An 18732-nucleotide genomic window follows, 5' to 3' on the forward strand; every position below is an offset into this window, starting at 1 on the left:
GGAGGCCATATTGAATTAATTCGATTTAAGGAGTATTATAGGATGCCCAGGGGGCATGAGCAGATTTCATTTGTATTTCGAGCACTTTTCGGGACATTTTTTCGTAAAGTTTTCTTAGAATAAGATTGTAATGGGAAAAAAAATCCTTGTGCCGTGTTTGGATGTAATAATGATCGCCTTTTTCCTGAGAAATATACAGTGAAAGACCATATTTCTAATACTAAACTAGAAAAAGATGACCATTATTACATCCAAACACGGCACAAGAATCTTTTTTCTCATTACAATCTTATTCTAAGAAAACTTAAAGAAAAAATGTCCCGGAAAGTGCCCGAAAAGACAAATGAAATGTGCTCATGCCCCCTGGGCATCCTATTATACTCCTCAAATCGAATTAATTCAATATGGCCGTTGTATTGGTAAAAAGGTCTATTGCGGCACACCTTACAGGTCCAGTCCCCTTCGCCTTTGTAAAGTGGTGAATTTTCAAATGGGAAGATGTGAAATAAACAAAGAGACATGCCGCAAAGTTCCGAAAGTAACAAGCCTCATTATTTTTGGATGTAGCACCCTTCTGCTATCGCTACTTTCGAGGGGTTGTTACTTTCGGATGGCTAAAACGTGTACTCCACATGGACACTTCAAAAATAAAATCGCAAAAAAATATGAAAGAAATACTTTTTGAAAAAAGGTAATGTGTATCCTGTATTTTAAGGTTATGAATAGGAATGTCAATCGTTATTAATAAACCTCGGATCAGTGTGGCATTTGTTCAGGATATCTATCATATCCATTATTTTATGCAAAAAGGGAAATTAGTTTTGAGGTCTCTACTTTTGAAGGGTCGTTATTTTCGGGGGGATAGCCACTTTCAGGATTTGCTAACACCTGTGACATTTTAGTGCTACTTTCAGAGGTTCGCTTTTTTTGAAGGATTGTTACTTTTGGAATTTTACGGTAGTTTGACAATTCATCTCAATTTTTTATAATCCAAAGTTGTTGTTTCTGAATACTGGTAACAGATTTGAATCTGTTTCCGAGAGTTTTCAAAACTTTGCTAAATTTTTTGGTAATAAATTTATAACATGGTCTAATAATTTCGAAACCTCTTCCTTCGGAACTATTCCTTTTATTCCTCCTCGTGAATTATAAATACGATAATTGAGAAAAAATGTTTATTTTACTCAGACAGCGGCTAAGTTTATTAGATAATGATTTTATCAATGGTATTATGATTACTGCTTACAGTATTATTAAAATAAAATAAAATAAAAAAAATAATGCTTTCCTGGGTTACCTCCATAGTAAAACCATAGTTAGTAAAACTAACATAATTTCAGAGTAAAGCTACAGTGAGAGGTAAGGGTGTCTTTGAAAAAGAAGACAAAAACAACCATGACTACATGTGTACTGCACTCCTTCAAAAACAATTCCATTAGGTAGAAATTTAATATAATTTATCTGTAACATCACGCACAGCTGTAGGGAGACCTATAACAATACATTAGGAACTAATCTTGTCAAAAAATTAAGGTACTTGACTACTGTACACTTCAAATCATTGTTAGTGTGCTCACATCTGTTCTTGCATTTGTTTTCTAGGAAATTTTCATACTTTTTCAGTGGAAGCCTTTCTGTGGTTTAACACCTGAACCCCTCCCCCCACCAAGCCACCCTTCTTCCCTCCCCTCCCCAACTAAACTACTCCCTGGAAGCTTCTTAATACATCCCTTTAAATGATTGGCCTGAGAGACTCTTGATATCCTTCACCACAGAATGTCCACTGATCTTGGTATGGAAGTCAAATAATATTTCTGAAATTACAACTTTTCAAATAATAATGTTGTCCCCTCGATATACTTAAAGACCATTCTTTACATTCATTAGGATCACTGTAGAACAGTTATGAGTAAGATTGTTACTACATGTCACCTTCGGGCCCACCCTCCATTTTCCTGGAATTACAACTGATATATACAGGACATCCCTGAATCAATAATAAGACTCTTGACATCATAAATCATCAAAAATGTTCTTAGGTGCTCTGTTCAAAGATGACCGCCCAAATCCTGAGCTACTGGCATTGTAACTAGATGGTAAACTATTGTCATCGTAATCAGCGGCAGAAAGTAATTCCACACGATCGCTATCAGTGTTAAATCTAGAGTACTTCACATACTGTCCTTCTGATGATAGATTTGTGCTGGAAGTTGCAAGATCATTATCTGAGATTCTGCGACCATCACGTTCAGCTCTTCGGGTTGAAAGTTTCTTCTTTGCTGATTCAGCTCTCTCTGACCATGTTTCCTGAAATTAAAAATTAATATATCAATTTAGCCAATGTTAAAGGTGAAGTTTCTGTTAAAAAATTTGTAATTAACTTAAAAAAATAAAACTTTAACCACAGCAAAGAAATTCACTTGAAGTTGGGCATGTTATCAGTTCAAAACTCAGCAGAGAACTTTAAAGAAAACATGTCACCTTGAGGGGTTGACTCCTGAGCCTGTGATACAGTCTTGTGAAACTGATCAGCAGATACCCTGTTTTTGACAGCTGTCAATATTATTGACCACAACAGTCATGGATGTGCTATATCAGGCTGCCAGCTGCCACACTAGCTACACCTGTAGCTAGTGTGACATTTCACATTGGTTTCCCTGTGATGAGGACGGGCAGGCGGCAGTCATGGGACTACGAAAATTTCTTGGATGGAGTTACATGTATAACTAATTTTTTTAGCTATGGTACTGCACTCGGGCACATATGGAGTTCTGCTAATTAGTTACTTCATGCTTAAAACCAGCAGGAGGAGAAGGTAGCACTATTTCCAGTGCAACAAGACGTGACAAAAAGAGACAACATACAAACCTTGCGGCTTCCATCTTCACTTAGCATCTCTCTTTTTCTCCTCTCTGTAATATTAAACAAAACATGGTATTGTGACAAAGAGGATTGTTTCAAGGCTTGATGCAGAAAGCACCCTTAAGGCTTGTACTTAGCATCACTACAATGATTTTCATTCTAGGATATTTAGTGGCAGCTTATTGGGACGGGATGTTTCAAGGCCAAACTGATACAGGCACAGTACAAAAAGGATGAGAAGAAGAACCTCTTACTACTAATGAGCCATGTACAAACTCCGTTTTAAGGAAACCCGCTTAATACAGACGCCTCTTTATCACAGACAGTTTGCTTTGTCCCTGGAAATGCAAGCCCTTAAGGTCGGTCGGTAAACACTAGGCGGCAAGTTGCAGCAACATGTCGCGGAGACACGTTGCAGCGACAAATCGCTTCGTGTGTACTGGAGAATTTTTGTGAAAATCTTTGTCGCTGCAACAAGTCGCACAGATTCAGTCTGATTTGATTTTTTGCAGCTTGTTGCAGTGACAAAATTCTGTTGCGGAGTCAAAGATTTTCACAAAAATTCTCCAGTACACACGAAGCGATTTGTCGCTGCAACGTGTCGCTTAACCTTGTTGCTGCAACTAGTCACCTGACCTGTACACATGGAGTGATCTGTCGCCGTGACGTGTTGCAGCAACTTGTCACCTAGTGTGCACCAACCTTTACATTTTCTTTGAATTCAACCTGCTTAATAAGGACACCCTGTTAATACAGACACTTCTTATGGCCCCCTCAGCATCTATATTAACCCTTTAAGTTCCAATAGCTCAACAAAGATCAATAATTTTCTCTTAACAATATCCATACAATGTCAAGAGATAAGTTATGAGAATTAATAAAATGATCACCCAAGAGAAAATGCCTTGATCTTTTATCAAATTCTCACAACTAATTCTTTAAGGAAATGTATGGAGATCAGTTTGCAGATTTTGTATGTGGATACCGGGGCTTAGAGGGTTAACGGGGTTTGACTGTAATACGTCCAAAAGCATTTGTCCCTTTGAATTTCTTCCCTCTGATTAGCAGGCCAGTATGTTTTTTCAACTAATGAACTATAACCACAATCCCAGACAAAAGTAGTTGGGAAGGTTGTACAACTTAACAGTAGTCCATTTAAATCCTCAAAAAAGAGAGTTTTCTCTTTGCTAAACATCTCCCGTGCCCCCATTCAATGTTGGGATATAACAGAACAATAAATTACGGCCACAAACATTTAAGTTCTGCTCAACATTGAGCCAGGGGCAGGGTGAGGAAGGGAAAAAAGAGGTAAAAAGTAATAGCCTTCCCAACACTTTTAATGATGATTGTACATATCAACAATGCTTATATAGTACCTCTTCGAGCAATATCCTTCCCCTCACTGACATATTCTGCTGATAAATCGTCTTCAATAATAAAAGTCTGAAATCCAAGGCAATTCAGACACCTTGTGCCAAGACTGAAGTATGTCGCCAGACAAACTAGCACAACACACATGGGGTAATACACATTGACTCCCTTGGAAATGAAGGACAGCACATCCATGTGGCCCATAAACTGTCAATGAAGAAAAACAATCTTAAGTTGGAAAACTGCAGGATAACAAAGCATGTGGAGAATAGGCATATCATAAGGACCTAAAAATAGGGGTGGTGAATGGTAAAATCCGAGACTCGCCGAGAAGCCGAGATCCTAGTTAGAAATCCGAGCCCGAGACCCTTTGGTGAAAATTTTCGAGACTTAAAAAGTAAAAACAAACCATGAAAAAAGGAGACTTCGAGACTTATCAAAAATGCTTGCGAGATTTCGAGATCCTGCCAAAATTTTCCGAGACCCACGTTTTTCGAGGTACCATTCGGCACCCCTAAAAATCCCCAGGCAGGGTACTCCCTAATATTAGATAAGCTACATCCCTTTTTAAAATTTCTAAGAGTGACCAACATCAATACATCTTCAGGGGAAAAGGTTTTGAGAATTGAGAATGATCACTAAAGAGAACATGCTTTGGAACAGCTTTATATCAGACACCAAACTTTCATGTGCCCATTCTAATGCATAAATTAAAAATAATAACGTATTTTGCACGCAGTTTGACTGAAATGAGTATTAATTTTTTTTCTCCTTTTGAATTTAGTTTGATCAGCCGCATCTGAATCAATTCAGCTGGTCTAAATAATTTGGGTCGGCCCTAATTTGAATTAAGGTGAACAGCTCATGAAAAGTTTGGCATCTAAAACTGGGCTATAGTGTGTTAGTCTTGCCTTTGTGAATGACGTTTCAACTGATTCTACTGCTCCTGTAACATGCCCATCAAGATGAATGACAGCAAGGAAGTTTAGACACAGTGCATAAGTCAAGCGACAAAGTAGCCTGCAACAAACATGGCAAAGGTATTACAGGGTTCGTATGCACCTTGAAAGTCCAGAAAAGTCCTTGAAATTTTAAAATAAAAATTCAAGGCCCTTGAAAGTCCTTGAAAATTGCAGTCAATACTGGAAAGTCCTTGAATTTCGGTGCTAACTTTATCCAACCCAGACTGTATACCTAACATGAAAGACCTTCAGGATAAAATTGCTCATGTTGTGGTAGAGCTAAACTCAAGGCACTTTTTGCACTGGATAGAGTCCTTGAAAAATGGGAAATGTGTCCTTGAAAGTCCTTGAATTTTTTGTTCAAAAAAAGGGTAAGAACCCTCAGGTATTAACTTTGGAAGAATTTGACACGACATCAAAAGTTACATGGAGCCCAAGTTCCCATATATGCATTCACCCCTTCAATTATCATTTTGGTCAAATGGGTTACCACTACAGGACAAAAATTTCTAATTGCTAAGCAAATTTCTTCCATGACCTTTGATAACATGTATTCACTTGGATTTTTTTTTCAAATTATGGTTTAATCATGATTTACTTACAGTCCACTGAAGAGCAAGCTGTTTGGGTCTGTCTGATGCTTGGGTGCAAAGTAGTAGTAGTTGAAGAACCTCATTTTGAAAACAGTGTAGTAAACACAAATACACATATAGGAAATGGTCACACAGGATATTACCTGCAACCAATAAAAATAAAATTAATACATTAAAAGAAAAATAATAATTAATAAAATAATATTTGCATAGAGTAAACTGTCCCTTATAAGCTGCCCCAACCCCCTGCCAAACTTATAAGCCGCCCCAGTTACATGTGTATAGGCCCATCTACCTGCAAAAAAGTGCACTCGAGTATAACATCTCCCACCCAGATTTAGCCCCCTCCAAATGCACTGAAATGAATTTGATGTTGATGATGTTTTGAAGTTTGATGTTCAATACCAGTAAATGCAAAATATATTAATTTTTTGATCTTCCTCAAATCTGTTTTCTGAATGATACCTTAAAGTGTTGGGAACATCAGAAGGATGAAAAGAAATTTTTCCTTGATTTCTGATCCCCAGTTCTATAGTCTGATCCGTTAAGATCTCCAGACCACAGTTGTCCCTCAAGTGATAGAAATCAAATTAAACTACACATGAACAAAATTTCAATTTACAGGTTTGTCTGACATACCTCTACATAAAAATAATAATATCCTACACTAGCTCCATCAATCATCAGTGCAAATATCGACAGCACAGGCTCATTATTGAAGAACGTCACCTCAGACCAGACCAGAGTCACGGACAACAAAAACAAAAGAACTGCAGTTATGCGCAGTAGCCATGGACACAGCCAGACTTTCCAGTACCACTCTATAATGATAAAAAGATAATGAATATTCAAACTTTGTGCAGAAAATATAAGGAAATTGAAAATTTTGGGAAGTTGTCTGGTGACCGCTATATACAGGGCCTTTGTATACCGGTTTGACTGTATTTCACTTACCAAAAACAGGTTTAGCCCCTCTGGCTGGTCTATCTCTTAATGAAGATTTGTAATGTCTGTAATCGTAAGAAAAGATTGTAAATTAGGTGGGGTTTCATCAGTGACTGGTTGATCAACAGTATTATTATTTGTAGGGGAAGTAACTTGAAATTCCTCACAAGTTTTAGTGTTAATCTACAAGTACACTGACAGCTAGATAATTTAACAAGACAAGCATTACAAGTCACTGTAGCTGGAGGTCTGAGGATGGTACAACGGTGCCTAACATGCTGTTCCCTCATTGTTTCAAGAATTTGCATTATTCACCTATATCTGTGAGAACTGTCATGCCCGCGGACCAAAAACTTTGATCTCATGCCTATACTCACACCTGTTGGTCCAATTTCTCATGCATGGTAAAAATGTTTAAGCCATTACAGCATTAACTGTCTCATTTTGAAAAATATATTAATTATTTAAAGAAACTGGAACCAATGAGAGAAACAAAAAGTCCATGTGAATGATCAGCTTTGTCCGAATTCTCTTAGTCACTGGAGACTAGGTAATGTTCCTTCACGTTCCTGTGTTCATGTTAGACAGAGCTCTTTGGACCATCTTCAAAACATCTTCGGATATCTTCAGATATTATCGGACCCCTACAAAAAAACCTGAAGCTCTCACGATAAAATGTCATGCCTATAAACAGTTGGCAGGTCACCCCCTCTGTGTGAATTACCAAAATAAAACTCCTGACATGTCATTAAGCTAAGTGCTAACTGAAGCTACCCTTCTGAGTCCTCTACAAGTCAAGAAAGAGAAAAGAAAAAATCTGCAATATTACCAGATAGCCTAGCCACCGCCATGGATCAAAGGGAGGCCAGGAGAGAAGCCACAGACTGACAAGACAATTGATAAGAGTTCCGTCATTCTTGACTCGTCCTTTTTCCCACTTACTGACATTTTTTTATAATTTTTTGACCATTGTTTGCAGTCACAAAGTCTCAGTAGCATTGTATCATTCATGAACAGATTATTATTTTGTAAATCACAAAAGAACGTAAGCATACCTATCACTGCTTCCACTGTTTTGTGAAATATCCTCCAATTCAAACACTTTTTCAAGCTGCATATTCCACTGGCTGAAAAATAATATTTACCAGGAATTCATCTTAGTTATTAAAATAATACAGTCATATCTCTCTAACACAGACACTGGTCAATGGGTTAAGAACTTAATAGCTACTAACAAGAGTCCACCTTGAGGTCTCTATCGAAGTAGGATACCCCAAGCAATAAAATGTCTCGATAGCAGTGAGGGACCAACTCTTGCTGTCTGTTTTTAGGGAGGGAACTGTCTGATATTAATCAAGGTGTCTGCTAAGATTGAGTTCTGTTTTATGTCACAATGACATATCAGAATACAATTTTGGAAATACTACAGTACTGTTAAACCTCATTATTAAGCAGCCACTCCTGGGGTATCCGCAAGTGACCACCTGACATTATCACTTAATTCTGAAACAAACACATGTTGGCAGTGCCATTACTGTTTCACAGTCAGTCATCACCTTCTGTCTCAGATTGTGTAAAATAAAGACAAACTGAGACAAAGTGTTTCAGTTTCAGTTTAGTTTCTGAAACTAAAATTTGTTATGGGTGCCCGAGAAAATGAAATGTCAAATTTCACAAAATTACGTCTTACACATAAAATTTTCCAAATTTTGCCTGTGTTTTCACAATTCATGTGAAATTTGACGTTCATGTTCTCGGAACCCCGTTAGAAATTTTCTTTGTTGTTACATGTACTACAGATGGCTAATAAGGTCTTTAGCCCTTGAAAAATGTAAAAATAATGCAATATTCTTTAAATTATTCGGGTACAAGGTTTTTTCCACTGAAAATTAATATTACTCAATTTTCTGGTGGATTCCGTATTAATATTTTGGGACCCAAATACTTTCTTTATACTGGCCAGTTTAATGGAGGTTCAATAATCGTTGTCACAGACAAACTAAATAGGGGTGACGAATGGTCTTTGCGAGCATTTGTGAGCATGCCGAGCACTGCGATTTTTTTGCGAGCACGAGCAGAAATAAAAAATTTGTTTTGTGAGCTTGCGAGCAACACAAAAATTTGGGGAGCACAAGCAAGCAAGCACTTGTTTAAATTTTGTGAGCAAATCAAGCAAAGTTAAAAATCTGCACCGGCAAATTTTCAACATTTTATTTTGCCCTCAAAATCTTTCTACAGTAAGTTCAGATGATCTAATATGCATATCTGGTGTTCTTTTTTTGAATATACCTTTGCATTTAAGAGAAAATCTACTCAAAAGTTGACTGATTTACCGGAAGTTAAAGCAAAATTTTCATTTCCGTTACTAAGAAAAAGGACGGCAGGAGCGCAACTTGACTCCTCTTTTCGGCATCAAGTTCTATTGATGTGCTGAACAAAATCTATTCACTGCTTGGATTCATCGACAAACTGCCGCCGCTGTATGTCCAACTTGATTTTTCTTGCTTCTGTTAAAGCTGTGATGACTAATATTACTTGCTTCTTGTCAATATTTGTTATGTTCTTGAAATATACTCCGTTTTCCAGGGCTGATTATTGTTTTAAATTTACATTACATCGGTGTGTCTTCTCACCTGATATATTCTGACAATTTTGCCGCGAGAGTAAAACGTTTTTTTGGCCCCTAATCCTCTGGTCTGTTTTTTCTGCCAATTTCTTTCACTTTACGAAAGCAATTCTTTTCAATTTTGAATAAAACTCTTCTTCAATCTTCATACTTCGGTGCGCTTCACTGCATTATAGCTGACACTGAGTAACTCATCTTCCGGAAATGCGTCACACCTAGCAACTGGTCACATATCAAAATCCAAGGGGGCTATAGAGAGGTCATTTGGCATTTTCTTAGGCTTCCACGAGCATTTTACACAGCGGTGATTCAAAATGGCGGGCAAGAAGGTCTGTGATGGTAGTATCGAGCAGAAAGAGTTGATTTTGAGAGGAAAATAAGCTTTCTTACACCGGAAAAGCGTTAATTACCGCGTAACCGATTTACCTTGACTTACGAGAACCAGTTTTTTGGAGGAATAGATCATTATTTCTTCGTGAAATTTGGCAAATACACAAAGAGCATGTTAATGAACAGATCTGTGTTTGACCAAAGGTTAGAATTGCTGTACAGCTGAGTTATTGATGTCAAAATGTGGATCAAATTACAAAATAGCAAATTGTACCCTAGAGGGTGGATTAATTGGAGCTGTGTCATGGTCAAACACAGAATTATTCTATCTTACGTCCTTATTTGTGTTACATTTCTTTTTTAACAATAACTCTAAGGATTCTTCTGAAATTTTGATTTTTCTCTTTCCGTGCCACCCTAAGGGGTAATTAAATTAACACCTTTTGGGTGACATAACATAGTTTATTTTGATATATTCTAGTTCCTCAAGAACTGAGGAATACTGTCAATGTAGTGACATATAGATAGTATCCATAAAATAACCACTAAAAATGATGCAAAAATGTGCAAAATTTGCCGGTGCAGATTTTTAATGGACCATTCATCACCCCTCTAAATCATAGTTACTTGCAACAGTGTTCACACTCTTACCACTGAGTTCTCTTTGATGTATGAGTGATGATGATGACTCGCTTGTGCAGTTTAGCTAAACTTTTCTCAGTGTAGGTCTCGGTTACTTTGCTTCCAGTCTCTTTCAGGTAATCATCGTAATCTACATAGTCATCAGTACCTCTGTTGAATGTGGGCTGTGATGCTTCTGGGCACTTAAAAAAATTATGATATCATAATTATCTTTCAGGTACTGTCACTGGAATGCCACCTTACAACCACCCTGTTTATAAAAAATTCTCATTATTACGACTATATTCTTTTGACCCAAGCATAAATCCACAGAGTCATTTTGTTATTTTGAAGACCCTGTTAATGTGAGTGACCACCTTTTTATTACGACCAGGATTTTATGGTCCAATGGTGATTGTATTATGGAGTGCCACTGTCATTAGTGTGTCTAATAATTATAATATTAGACAAATGATGAACGAGAAAAAGAAGTAGAGGATTTGGAAAATTGCAAACAAAGTTAGAAAGCATAAAATGGCTGTAATCTTTTGCTTTAATACTGGCAGTGAAGACAAAGAAACCAAATTACTGGATGAAAAAGACATTAACTTTCAAGAGTCAGTAACACAAACTCCCACATGACAAAACCTTCGTATAACCAATTATGATAAATTTGCCTCCAATAACGGAGGCACCATTTAGCTCATCGTAGGTGTAAAAATCCTTGAAACTCACGAGTTATGTAAAACAAGGAATGCAAATTAAAGTAGCCACTGAGAAGTCAACACAATAGAGCCGAGGCACAATAATAGCTAGAAAACAAAGAACAACTTCACAGGTTTTTACACCGCTCGAGGTAAACCCCAAGATTGATAGCAAAAAATATGGAACAGGATCTAGATATAACAAATTACAATTATTTTATAACAAACAATTTCCCCTGGCGATTCACTATGTCCTGCTTCCACTATAGTAAAACCTAATACTAATTAATATATTATATTATAGCCAGACAAACTTTAGATTGATGAGTTACCTTTTTAATGACTACCTCAAGGTACTTTCTAAGAGGATGTCTGTAACGCAAAGCCACTGATGCCTGATTCACTTCCTAAAAAAACATTTTACAGAAACCTTTTAATAAATTACTATAAAGCACCCACTGACATGCGATATGACCCTTAAGCAAAAGAGAAAGGCAACAATCTGTTGTATTACGTGTAACCAATCCATAACCAGTGGTTTTGGAGCCATTTTGCCTACCCTGAGAGCAGGGGTTTCTTTCCGGCATGGCTTTTAGCCTTCACAGAGTACATGTCGCAGTCAGTCAAGTAGTTGGTTTGTTAAATAACTACATGACTGACAGTGCAATGCGAACAACTTCATAAATGCTAAAAGCCATGCTGGAAAGAAACCCCTCCTCGCAGGGTACATTTTGCCCAAAAAACCTTAAGTCAAACTTTTTAGTTGTAGTCCCCTTGCTTCTTAAAAGCTCTTGGGTCCCATTTCACAAAACTTTTGTTAGATTTTTAAGTAGTAAAATAAATGAATAAATAAATAATGATGACAATGCTTCTTTACACTAAGCCAATATTTGCAGTCAAAGTTTACTTTACTTTCAAAAAAGACTGAAATAACTGATTACCTCAATTACTTCAGCGAGCTGTTCTTCAGCTTCTTCTTTTTCTATGCTAAGCTTTGAAATCTTGAAGTAAGCACGAGCCATCTGGTACTCTAACCTTGCTGTGTTCCAAGTGACGCGAGGTACTTCCACCAGGCCATATCCCATTAGAAACACCAGAAGAAGCAATCCCCATGTGTTTGACGCAGTAATCCCAATAATACCTAATTTTGACCTGAAAACCCATTCAAACAGAAAATATTATTATTATTAATAATGTGATTCAGAAAAAATAATATTAAAGGAGCTTTGTCACAAGGATAAATTTATTCTAACACCAGAATGCTCAGAAAAAATTCCGAGACCCAGGTGAGAATCCAACTCACGACCCTCCGAATTCTAGTGCAGATGCTCTAACCACTGAGCTACTGAAGGCTTTACGGTTAGCAGGGTCGAGCACCAGTCATAGAGGACTGTATCACGGGTATTGCTTGAAATCAGCTGTCCACCAACGTACAAGACCAAGACTGAACAATAAAATTTGGCAGAAGGAGAATTCTAACACCAGAAAGCTCAGAAAAAATTCTGAGCTCCAGGTTTTAGGTCAATTCTGTGCTGAAGTCATTACTTCGTGCCTTGCATTAGGGATTGAAGATATCAAACCCATTTCACCAGGGATCACTAAACATAATAATTATTTTTTTGGTGAGTTTTCCAAGCATAGCATTAAAACTTGAAAAAGTTGGACCAAGACTTTGAAGTTACTTTAATCAACGTCCATCCTTGCTTGATTTTTGTATTGTTTCTTGATAAACTCTGTTTCCTCATGTACTATCCGCTTCGAGCATGACAAGGCAACTTTAAACGAGTGAAGTTTTATTTTTCAACGTGCTACTGCTTCAATTATCAAGTTACCCTCACTATGAATAATCATTTCTTAGCACAAGCTACAGCTAACTTAAATACGCACAAAATCAATTGCAGGTGAGCATGCTAATTAAACATGCAATATAGTATTGCAACAAACTCATTAATCTGTCCTACAGGTGAAAACAGCACCTATAAAAGGGCATTTAATTACTAGACACATATCCCCTTAGGCTTTTGAAATCAATTAAAAAATGTAACAGTGATGAGGCCTCCCAGCAGAGGGGGGGGGGGGGGGGGGGGGGAATATGCTGTCACTTTGTCCATCATTTCTGAGACTGCCTGTCACCTAAGTAGGTTAGGAAAAAAATGACTGTCACATTTTAGCCACAACAAAAATGTTGCTGTTGGATTACCAGAAATTTTTGGTGCCTGTTGCTTCCACCCTTCGGAAGGCCCCAGTGAAACTATGAAATGACAATAGATTTCTCGATAAGAGGTTTGTGAATGTGCTAGGGGTGGCAGCTCTGAGCCTTACCACTTTCTCTACATGAATTTTCTGTCTAACATCCCCCCCCCCCCCCCCTTAAAAAAACAATTGATAAGTAGAACAGTTGGGACGCACAATGGCCAGTTCTGGGGATTCAAGATGGTTAACTGTTGAATTGTGTCAGAATAACTATGACACATACAGCAGACGTACATTGGTTGGTTCATACCAAGTTCATGCTCAGTAGTTCAAAAATAGCAAACACTACAATCCAAAAAAACTCACCAATCCAACTGAAGATCAGGTTTCACAATAACATAGACCAAAAGAATTCCAAAGATGACGAGATAGCTGCCATACCAAAGAGCATTCTCATACAGTGCTGTTTTAATTTTGCCGCGGACTGTAAAAGCTCCAGCGTAAGAGTATGACTGCATAATAGGAAGGATAAGCCTTGAAAAGAAACAATCACATTAAGTAACCAGTCGTGTGTTTTTTTTTAGGATGTTTTGTCTTGTTTCTTTGTTCTACTTTCAATTAATGGTCTCACAACTAACTTTTGGACTCATTGGCATAACTATGTTTCTAAAAAAAGGGAGATCTATGGACAACTGTGGGGGGGGGGGGGGGGGGCATTGGTGAAACTTCGCCTTCCACTAAAGTCAGGGTGCAAAGAAAGTTAGTTTTACAGCTTGCCATTTGGGCAATTTATGCTGTAGTTGGCATGTACTAGCCCTAGCCATTTAAACTAGTCCATAAAATATGTTGATGAGCATTTAAATTTTTCTGCATTTAAATTCCCCAAAAAACTTTACTTTGCATCCATTCACAACTTATAATGAATTTTTAAGGTAATTTGAATATACTATTCAGTATTGCTGATAACTACAGACTCAATGCAGAATCAAGGACATTGAGGTAGTGAAAAAAAGTGTAGGAGCAATATTAGGCATAAAATATTATAGTGTTTTTTTCATACTGAAGAACTTGAACTTACCATGAAAGTATTTGAGAAGACCAGTATACAACTCTCCAAAGATCAGGAAGAACTTTCTCAGGTAAATAACTCCAGGGTTTTTCGCATTGTGTTGCTGGAACATCTCCTTTGCTTTCATTCTTTTCTGAGACATTATGCGATACATTTGATGATGGATTTGCGTTTGCTGACAGCTTGAGTTGGGTGTGCGATTTTTCTTCGTGTAGGCATTTTCTGTAGAAAGTCTTAAGAAAGACAGACGGATTTGTTGACAAATTTCCATACGCAAACATCTGATATAGTGAAGCTTACTTATAATTGTCTGAATAAAATTTGACCTGAGGGGAGCTTTAGTAAGACATGTCTTGTAAAGTAAAATTCCTTTGGGAGAAAAAATTTTGATCGTCGGTTAAACATAATGCAGAAAACGTTTAGGGCTTTAATGTCTTTATCAAATATTCAGTCTGAACGAAGCCGGGCTGAGAGAAGCTGTCATCGAAGTTTTCATAATCTAAGGACACAAATTCTAGTAGTAGTCGGCTATGATCGTACTAACATAGTTTCCTTTAGAGAGTAAAATGATCAAACTTACCGCTGAAACGTCTAAAGGGAGAATGAACACGATAAGAAAAGAGAAATACCAGGCCACAAAGACAGCCACCGTGACAAGCCAATGTTGCTTTCGCCAATTACCATATTGATGAAGAAGACACAAAGTTAGGAGAAAGACTAAGATCATCTCCACCGTAAACGGTGCAGCACTCATCTTGAACCTTCTGCGATATATAGAAATGATCTTCCAGAAAGGTGTTGCGAAAATACCAGTAGAACAGACAGGAAAGATTGATGTATTACGGAAGATCCTCAACTCAACCGGTGATCAAAACTCACTTTTTGGGAAAAGCCTGGTAACTAATGAGTTTTCTTCAAGGCGTGAGATTTGGGTACCAAAGCATAATGTCCCCTCCCCCCTCCCCCCGCTTCCCCCCGCCCCACCGTATTAGATCCTGCTGGTTGTCAACGTTGGATATCAAGAAAAGAGATCTAATCGGCTAAAATATTAAGAACAAAAAAAAAGAAAAGAAAAGTCCAGAGACTACTGAAAAGCTGATAACAACGTGTATTGCTCTTTTAGAACAATATTTCGGCTGGCCATACCAGCCTTCTTCAGGTTTTTTCTGTTTTGTAACATCTTAACACCCGAAGAAGGATGGCATTCCCAGCCGAAATATTGTTCTAAAAAAGCAATACACTGCACGTTGTTATCAGCTTTGCAGTATTCTTTGGACATCTCCTTTTTTTGTTATTAATAATTCTGCAGTCTCAGTTTTCAAACGCTTACAACTTCTCAGTAAACTGTCAAAAAGTTTAGAAATTAACTTAGGAAGGATCTCCTTTTATTTATCCCAGTACGCACGTGCATACCTGAAAAAATGCCAAAAATTAATACAATTAAACCAAAATAGAATTAAAAAAGCAAAGGAGGAAAGCAAAATGGAAATAAGCGATAGCTGACGGAAAGTTCTGCCTAACAAAATTCGCATTCACCCCCGAGAGCTATAAATAACTCCATCGAACTGATTTTAAAAAGGGGTGGGAGGCAGTGATGGATAGATTTTTTTGGAAACAAAGTGTGCAATGCAAGAACTTTACAAATAATATAGGTCAAATACTAATTAGCCATATAAGTCCCTTGTGCCCCGTGGAAAAGTGTGTGCAGTAAACAGTCCGTGTTCTCATTGACACGTGCAAAAAGAACATCCAATCAGAGATGGTTATTCAAAACACGAAGTTTCTCCGCGCATATTCAAAAATTAGTGGCTTCAGTTACAAGCAGTTTGCGAAGGGGAACTCAAGAAAGAAAAACGCTCTCACATAAAACCGTCTATCTCTCCGTCTTCTTTGGCTTCGTGGTCTTAAGTCCTTCCGCGGAAATTAAATAACTACACTACAGGAGTAGGAATTGGACGAGCAAGTTCACTGCATGGAGTTGACAGTGTGACTCAAAATTCATACACGTGGCCGACACTCAAGAACCCAGAAGCATCGACCAGGAAAACTTATAAGGTAAAGGCTTAACTCTTACTTCCAAAATAATTATAGCGAGGTCCCAAAAATAATTAACATCTTCGCAAAAGAAAATTTGATACTCTTTTTTTTTTTCTTTTCGTGTACCGACAAAAGAGGGTTGACGGAGTTTAGTTCACGAAATAGTGTGGTCACAAGTATCTGCCAAATGCCAGCGAAACTTAAGGGTCCTTAAGACTTCATAAGACAAATAAGTTAGACGTGAGCTTTTATGAAAACCGCAAAGTGTTCGCGAGAGGTTTTCGTGGATTTCAAAAGCGGAATTTACCTTTAACCGAATAAAATTTTTAACAAACTGAAATGTAGTCTGAAATGTTGAGGGTTTCGGGAGACTTTTGGCCAACGTGACAGGTTATCAATGCGAGTGTTAAATAGACTATCTCGAACTAATTTTTGAAGCTTTCTTTTTCTTCGTTTTCGCCTCCATGGGGTTTAAGTGCTAAAACAGGATTAAAATATCTATTTTTTTTTTTATCTCTATACGTCAATTCAGGTTGCCCATAGATTCGAAAATGCTTGTGTTCAAAAACGCACTGCACCTAAATGATTAATTAGCAGGTCATTAAAAAATACCATAAATAAGACTTGTACTTATGAGAGCTATTGCTGAATTATAAGCAATTTCCAGATGCAATAATTAGACTATTAAAAATGTACTCAGTAGATTGATGTTAAATCAAAGCAAAAATTACTTCCTTGCAACATAGTTCAAAAACTCTGATCTCCACTTAGCATTTTCCTATTGGTTTTGATTATTTTTTATTGTTTTCAAACGATAAAAAAATGTATTCTTGGTTTGCAACCACATGATAGGACAGCCACGTTGGGGTCAATATAATAGAAATATTTCTCGCAGAATTTCCCCGAAAATAGAGTTAAGTTCCGAGAGGAGAGAAATGCTTTTTGTTCTTCACTACTAACATGGCCTCCGTAACGTCACGCGCAAACCAGCAACAGCAGCCACTTGTAATCAAACCGTATTCTCAAATCAAACAGTATCACTACGTCAAAATTCGCTCTCGAACACACAAATTGATAGCCTAAATGCGGAAGAGGTAAGAGCCTGGATGGTTTCTATGAATGCGATACCGATATAAATGGTAAATACACAATATTTGAAAACTACCAATAGTTTGCTCTTGCCGTAACTTATGACTGTCCTCACAACCTCCTATAAGCATTTTAGGTCAAAAAAATCAATCCTGATTGAAAAGTCGAGCAACGAGAAATTTTGCAGCCACATGATAAGTCTCGTCTCTGAAACAATAAATTCACCAAGCCATACTGAGTTTGATAAAGCGATACGGAAGTTCAAAGGGAAAATAAACAATATTTGAATGACCAGCTATAGTTTATTCTTGGCCTAACGTAAAGACTCACAACCCCGTAAAGGCCTCTTTAGGTCAACTGAATTTGAAAAAAATATAAGAAATTTGATACTGTTATTTTCTCAGTTTTCCTTAACGCATCTTCCCTGATGCGCTGAATCGAACCATGTTACTTCACTGCTAAAATACACAGATCCTAATCTATGTTTTTCAACTTTCAGCTTTCAGAAAGTTCGGATAATGTTCCTCCGTCAGACCATTTAAAACATCAGACAGGAACTCCACACCGGTTCAGACCATTAAAACAGACCACCAGATCCGACCGTCAGACCAGACAACTACAGCAGCCAACCAGAGCAGACCGCCAGACCCAACTACCAGGTCAGACTACCCAACAGCCAACCAGATCCGCCCACCAGATCAGACTTCCACACCAGAATACCATCCTTGAGTCAGCTTCAAATCAGCACAGCGCTCCCAACCTTCTGAAGGGGTACAGGTTAGGTGCATTCGTTGTGGGTTGGGTTAAGGGGGGTATATAGAGCTCTGGATGAACCTTGCATAGCATTCTTTCCACACACGTTCGGCCTGAAGTCTCCGGACTTCTTATTCGGCTTAATTTGACTGTAGTTAGATTAGCTAGTGGGTTCCCTGGGCTGGTAAGGGCCTCCCCTTCCCTTTTTTCATAAGTTGGGTTCCTTTGCAGGTGTTCGGTCAGCGAATCGATTTCGGCTTTTAGGATTCGGTTAGGCATTTAGGATTCGGTTCGGCGTCGTCTTTTGCGTTCTTTTTCGGATGGACTTCGCCGTCGTCACCGCCGGACGTCTTCACTACCGTCACCCGCTTAGCTGCGCGAAATCTAATTTATCTATCACACTTCACTTGATAGTCTGTGCGCTGGGCAAGTGAAGTTTTCACTCGCAAGGTTTAACCAGACAGTGATTATTTTAAGACGTAACTTTGTAAACTGGAGACTTCAGATCATTAAGCTAGAGTGAGGGGACCTGATTTGGCCACCCCTTACACTCTTAATGGTCTCTCTGGTTACAGGT

General features: G+C 37.9%; 1 protein-coding gene across 1 annotated transcript; it reads right to left on the reverse strand.

The window, feature by feature from the left end:
• Positions 1-1710: 1710 nt before the first annotated feature.
• LOC140921661 (G-protein coupled receptor-associated protein LMBRD2-like) lies at positions 1711-15081 on the reverse strand. Its single transcript, XM_073371667.1, has 14 exons — positions 14857-15081; positions 14286-14509; positions 13574-13741; positions 11956-12166; positions 11347-11421; positions 10341-10513; positions 7789-7860; positions 6743-6798; positions 6428-6609; positions 5798-5931; positions 5145-5253; positions 4239-4440; positions 2869-2912; positions 1711-2307 (listed from the first exon to the last, which is right to left on the reverse strand). The coding sequence occupies exons 1-14, from the start codon at positions 15028-15030 to the stop codon at positions 2014-2016; spliced, it is 2118 nt and encodes a 705-aa protein (XP_073227768.1). The 5' UTR covers positions 15031-15081; the 3' UTR covers positions 1711-2013.
• Positions 15082-18732: the final 3651 nt, after the last annotated feature.

This window comes from Porites lutea, chromosome 12, assembly GCF_958299795.1.
Source record: "Porites lutea chromosome 12, jaPorLute2.1, whole genome shotgun sequence".
In the NCBI taxonomy this organism is placed as follows: domain Eukaryota; kingdom Metazoa; phylum Cnidaria; class Anthozoa; order Scleractinia; family Poritidae; genus Porites; species Porites lutea.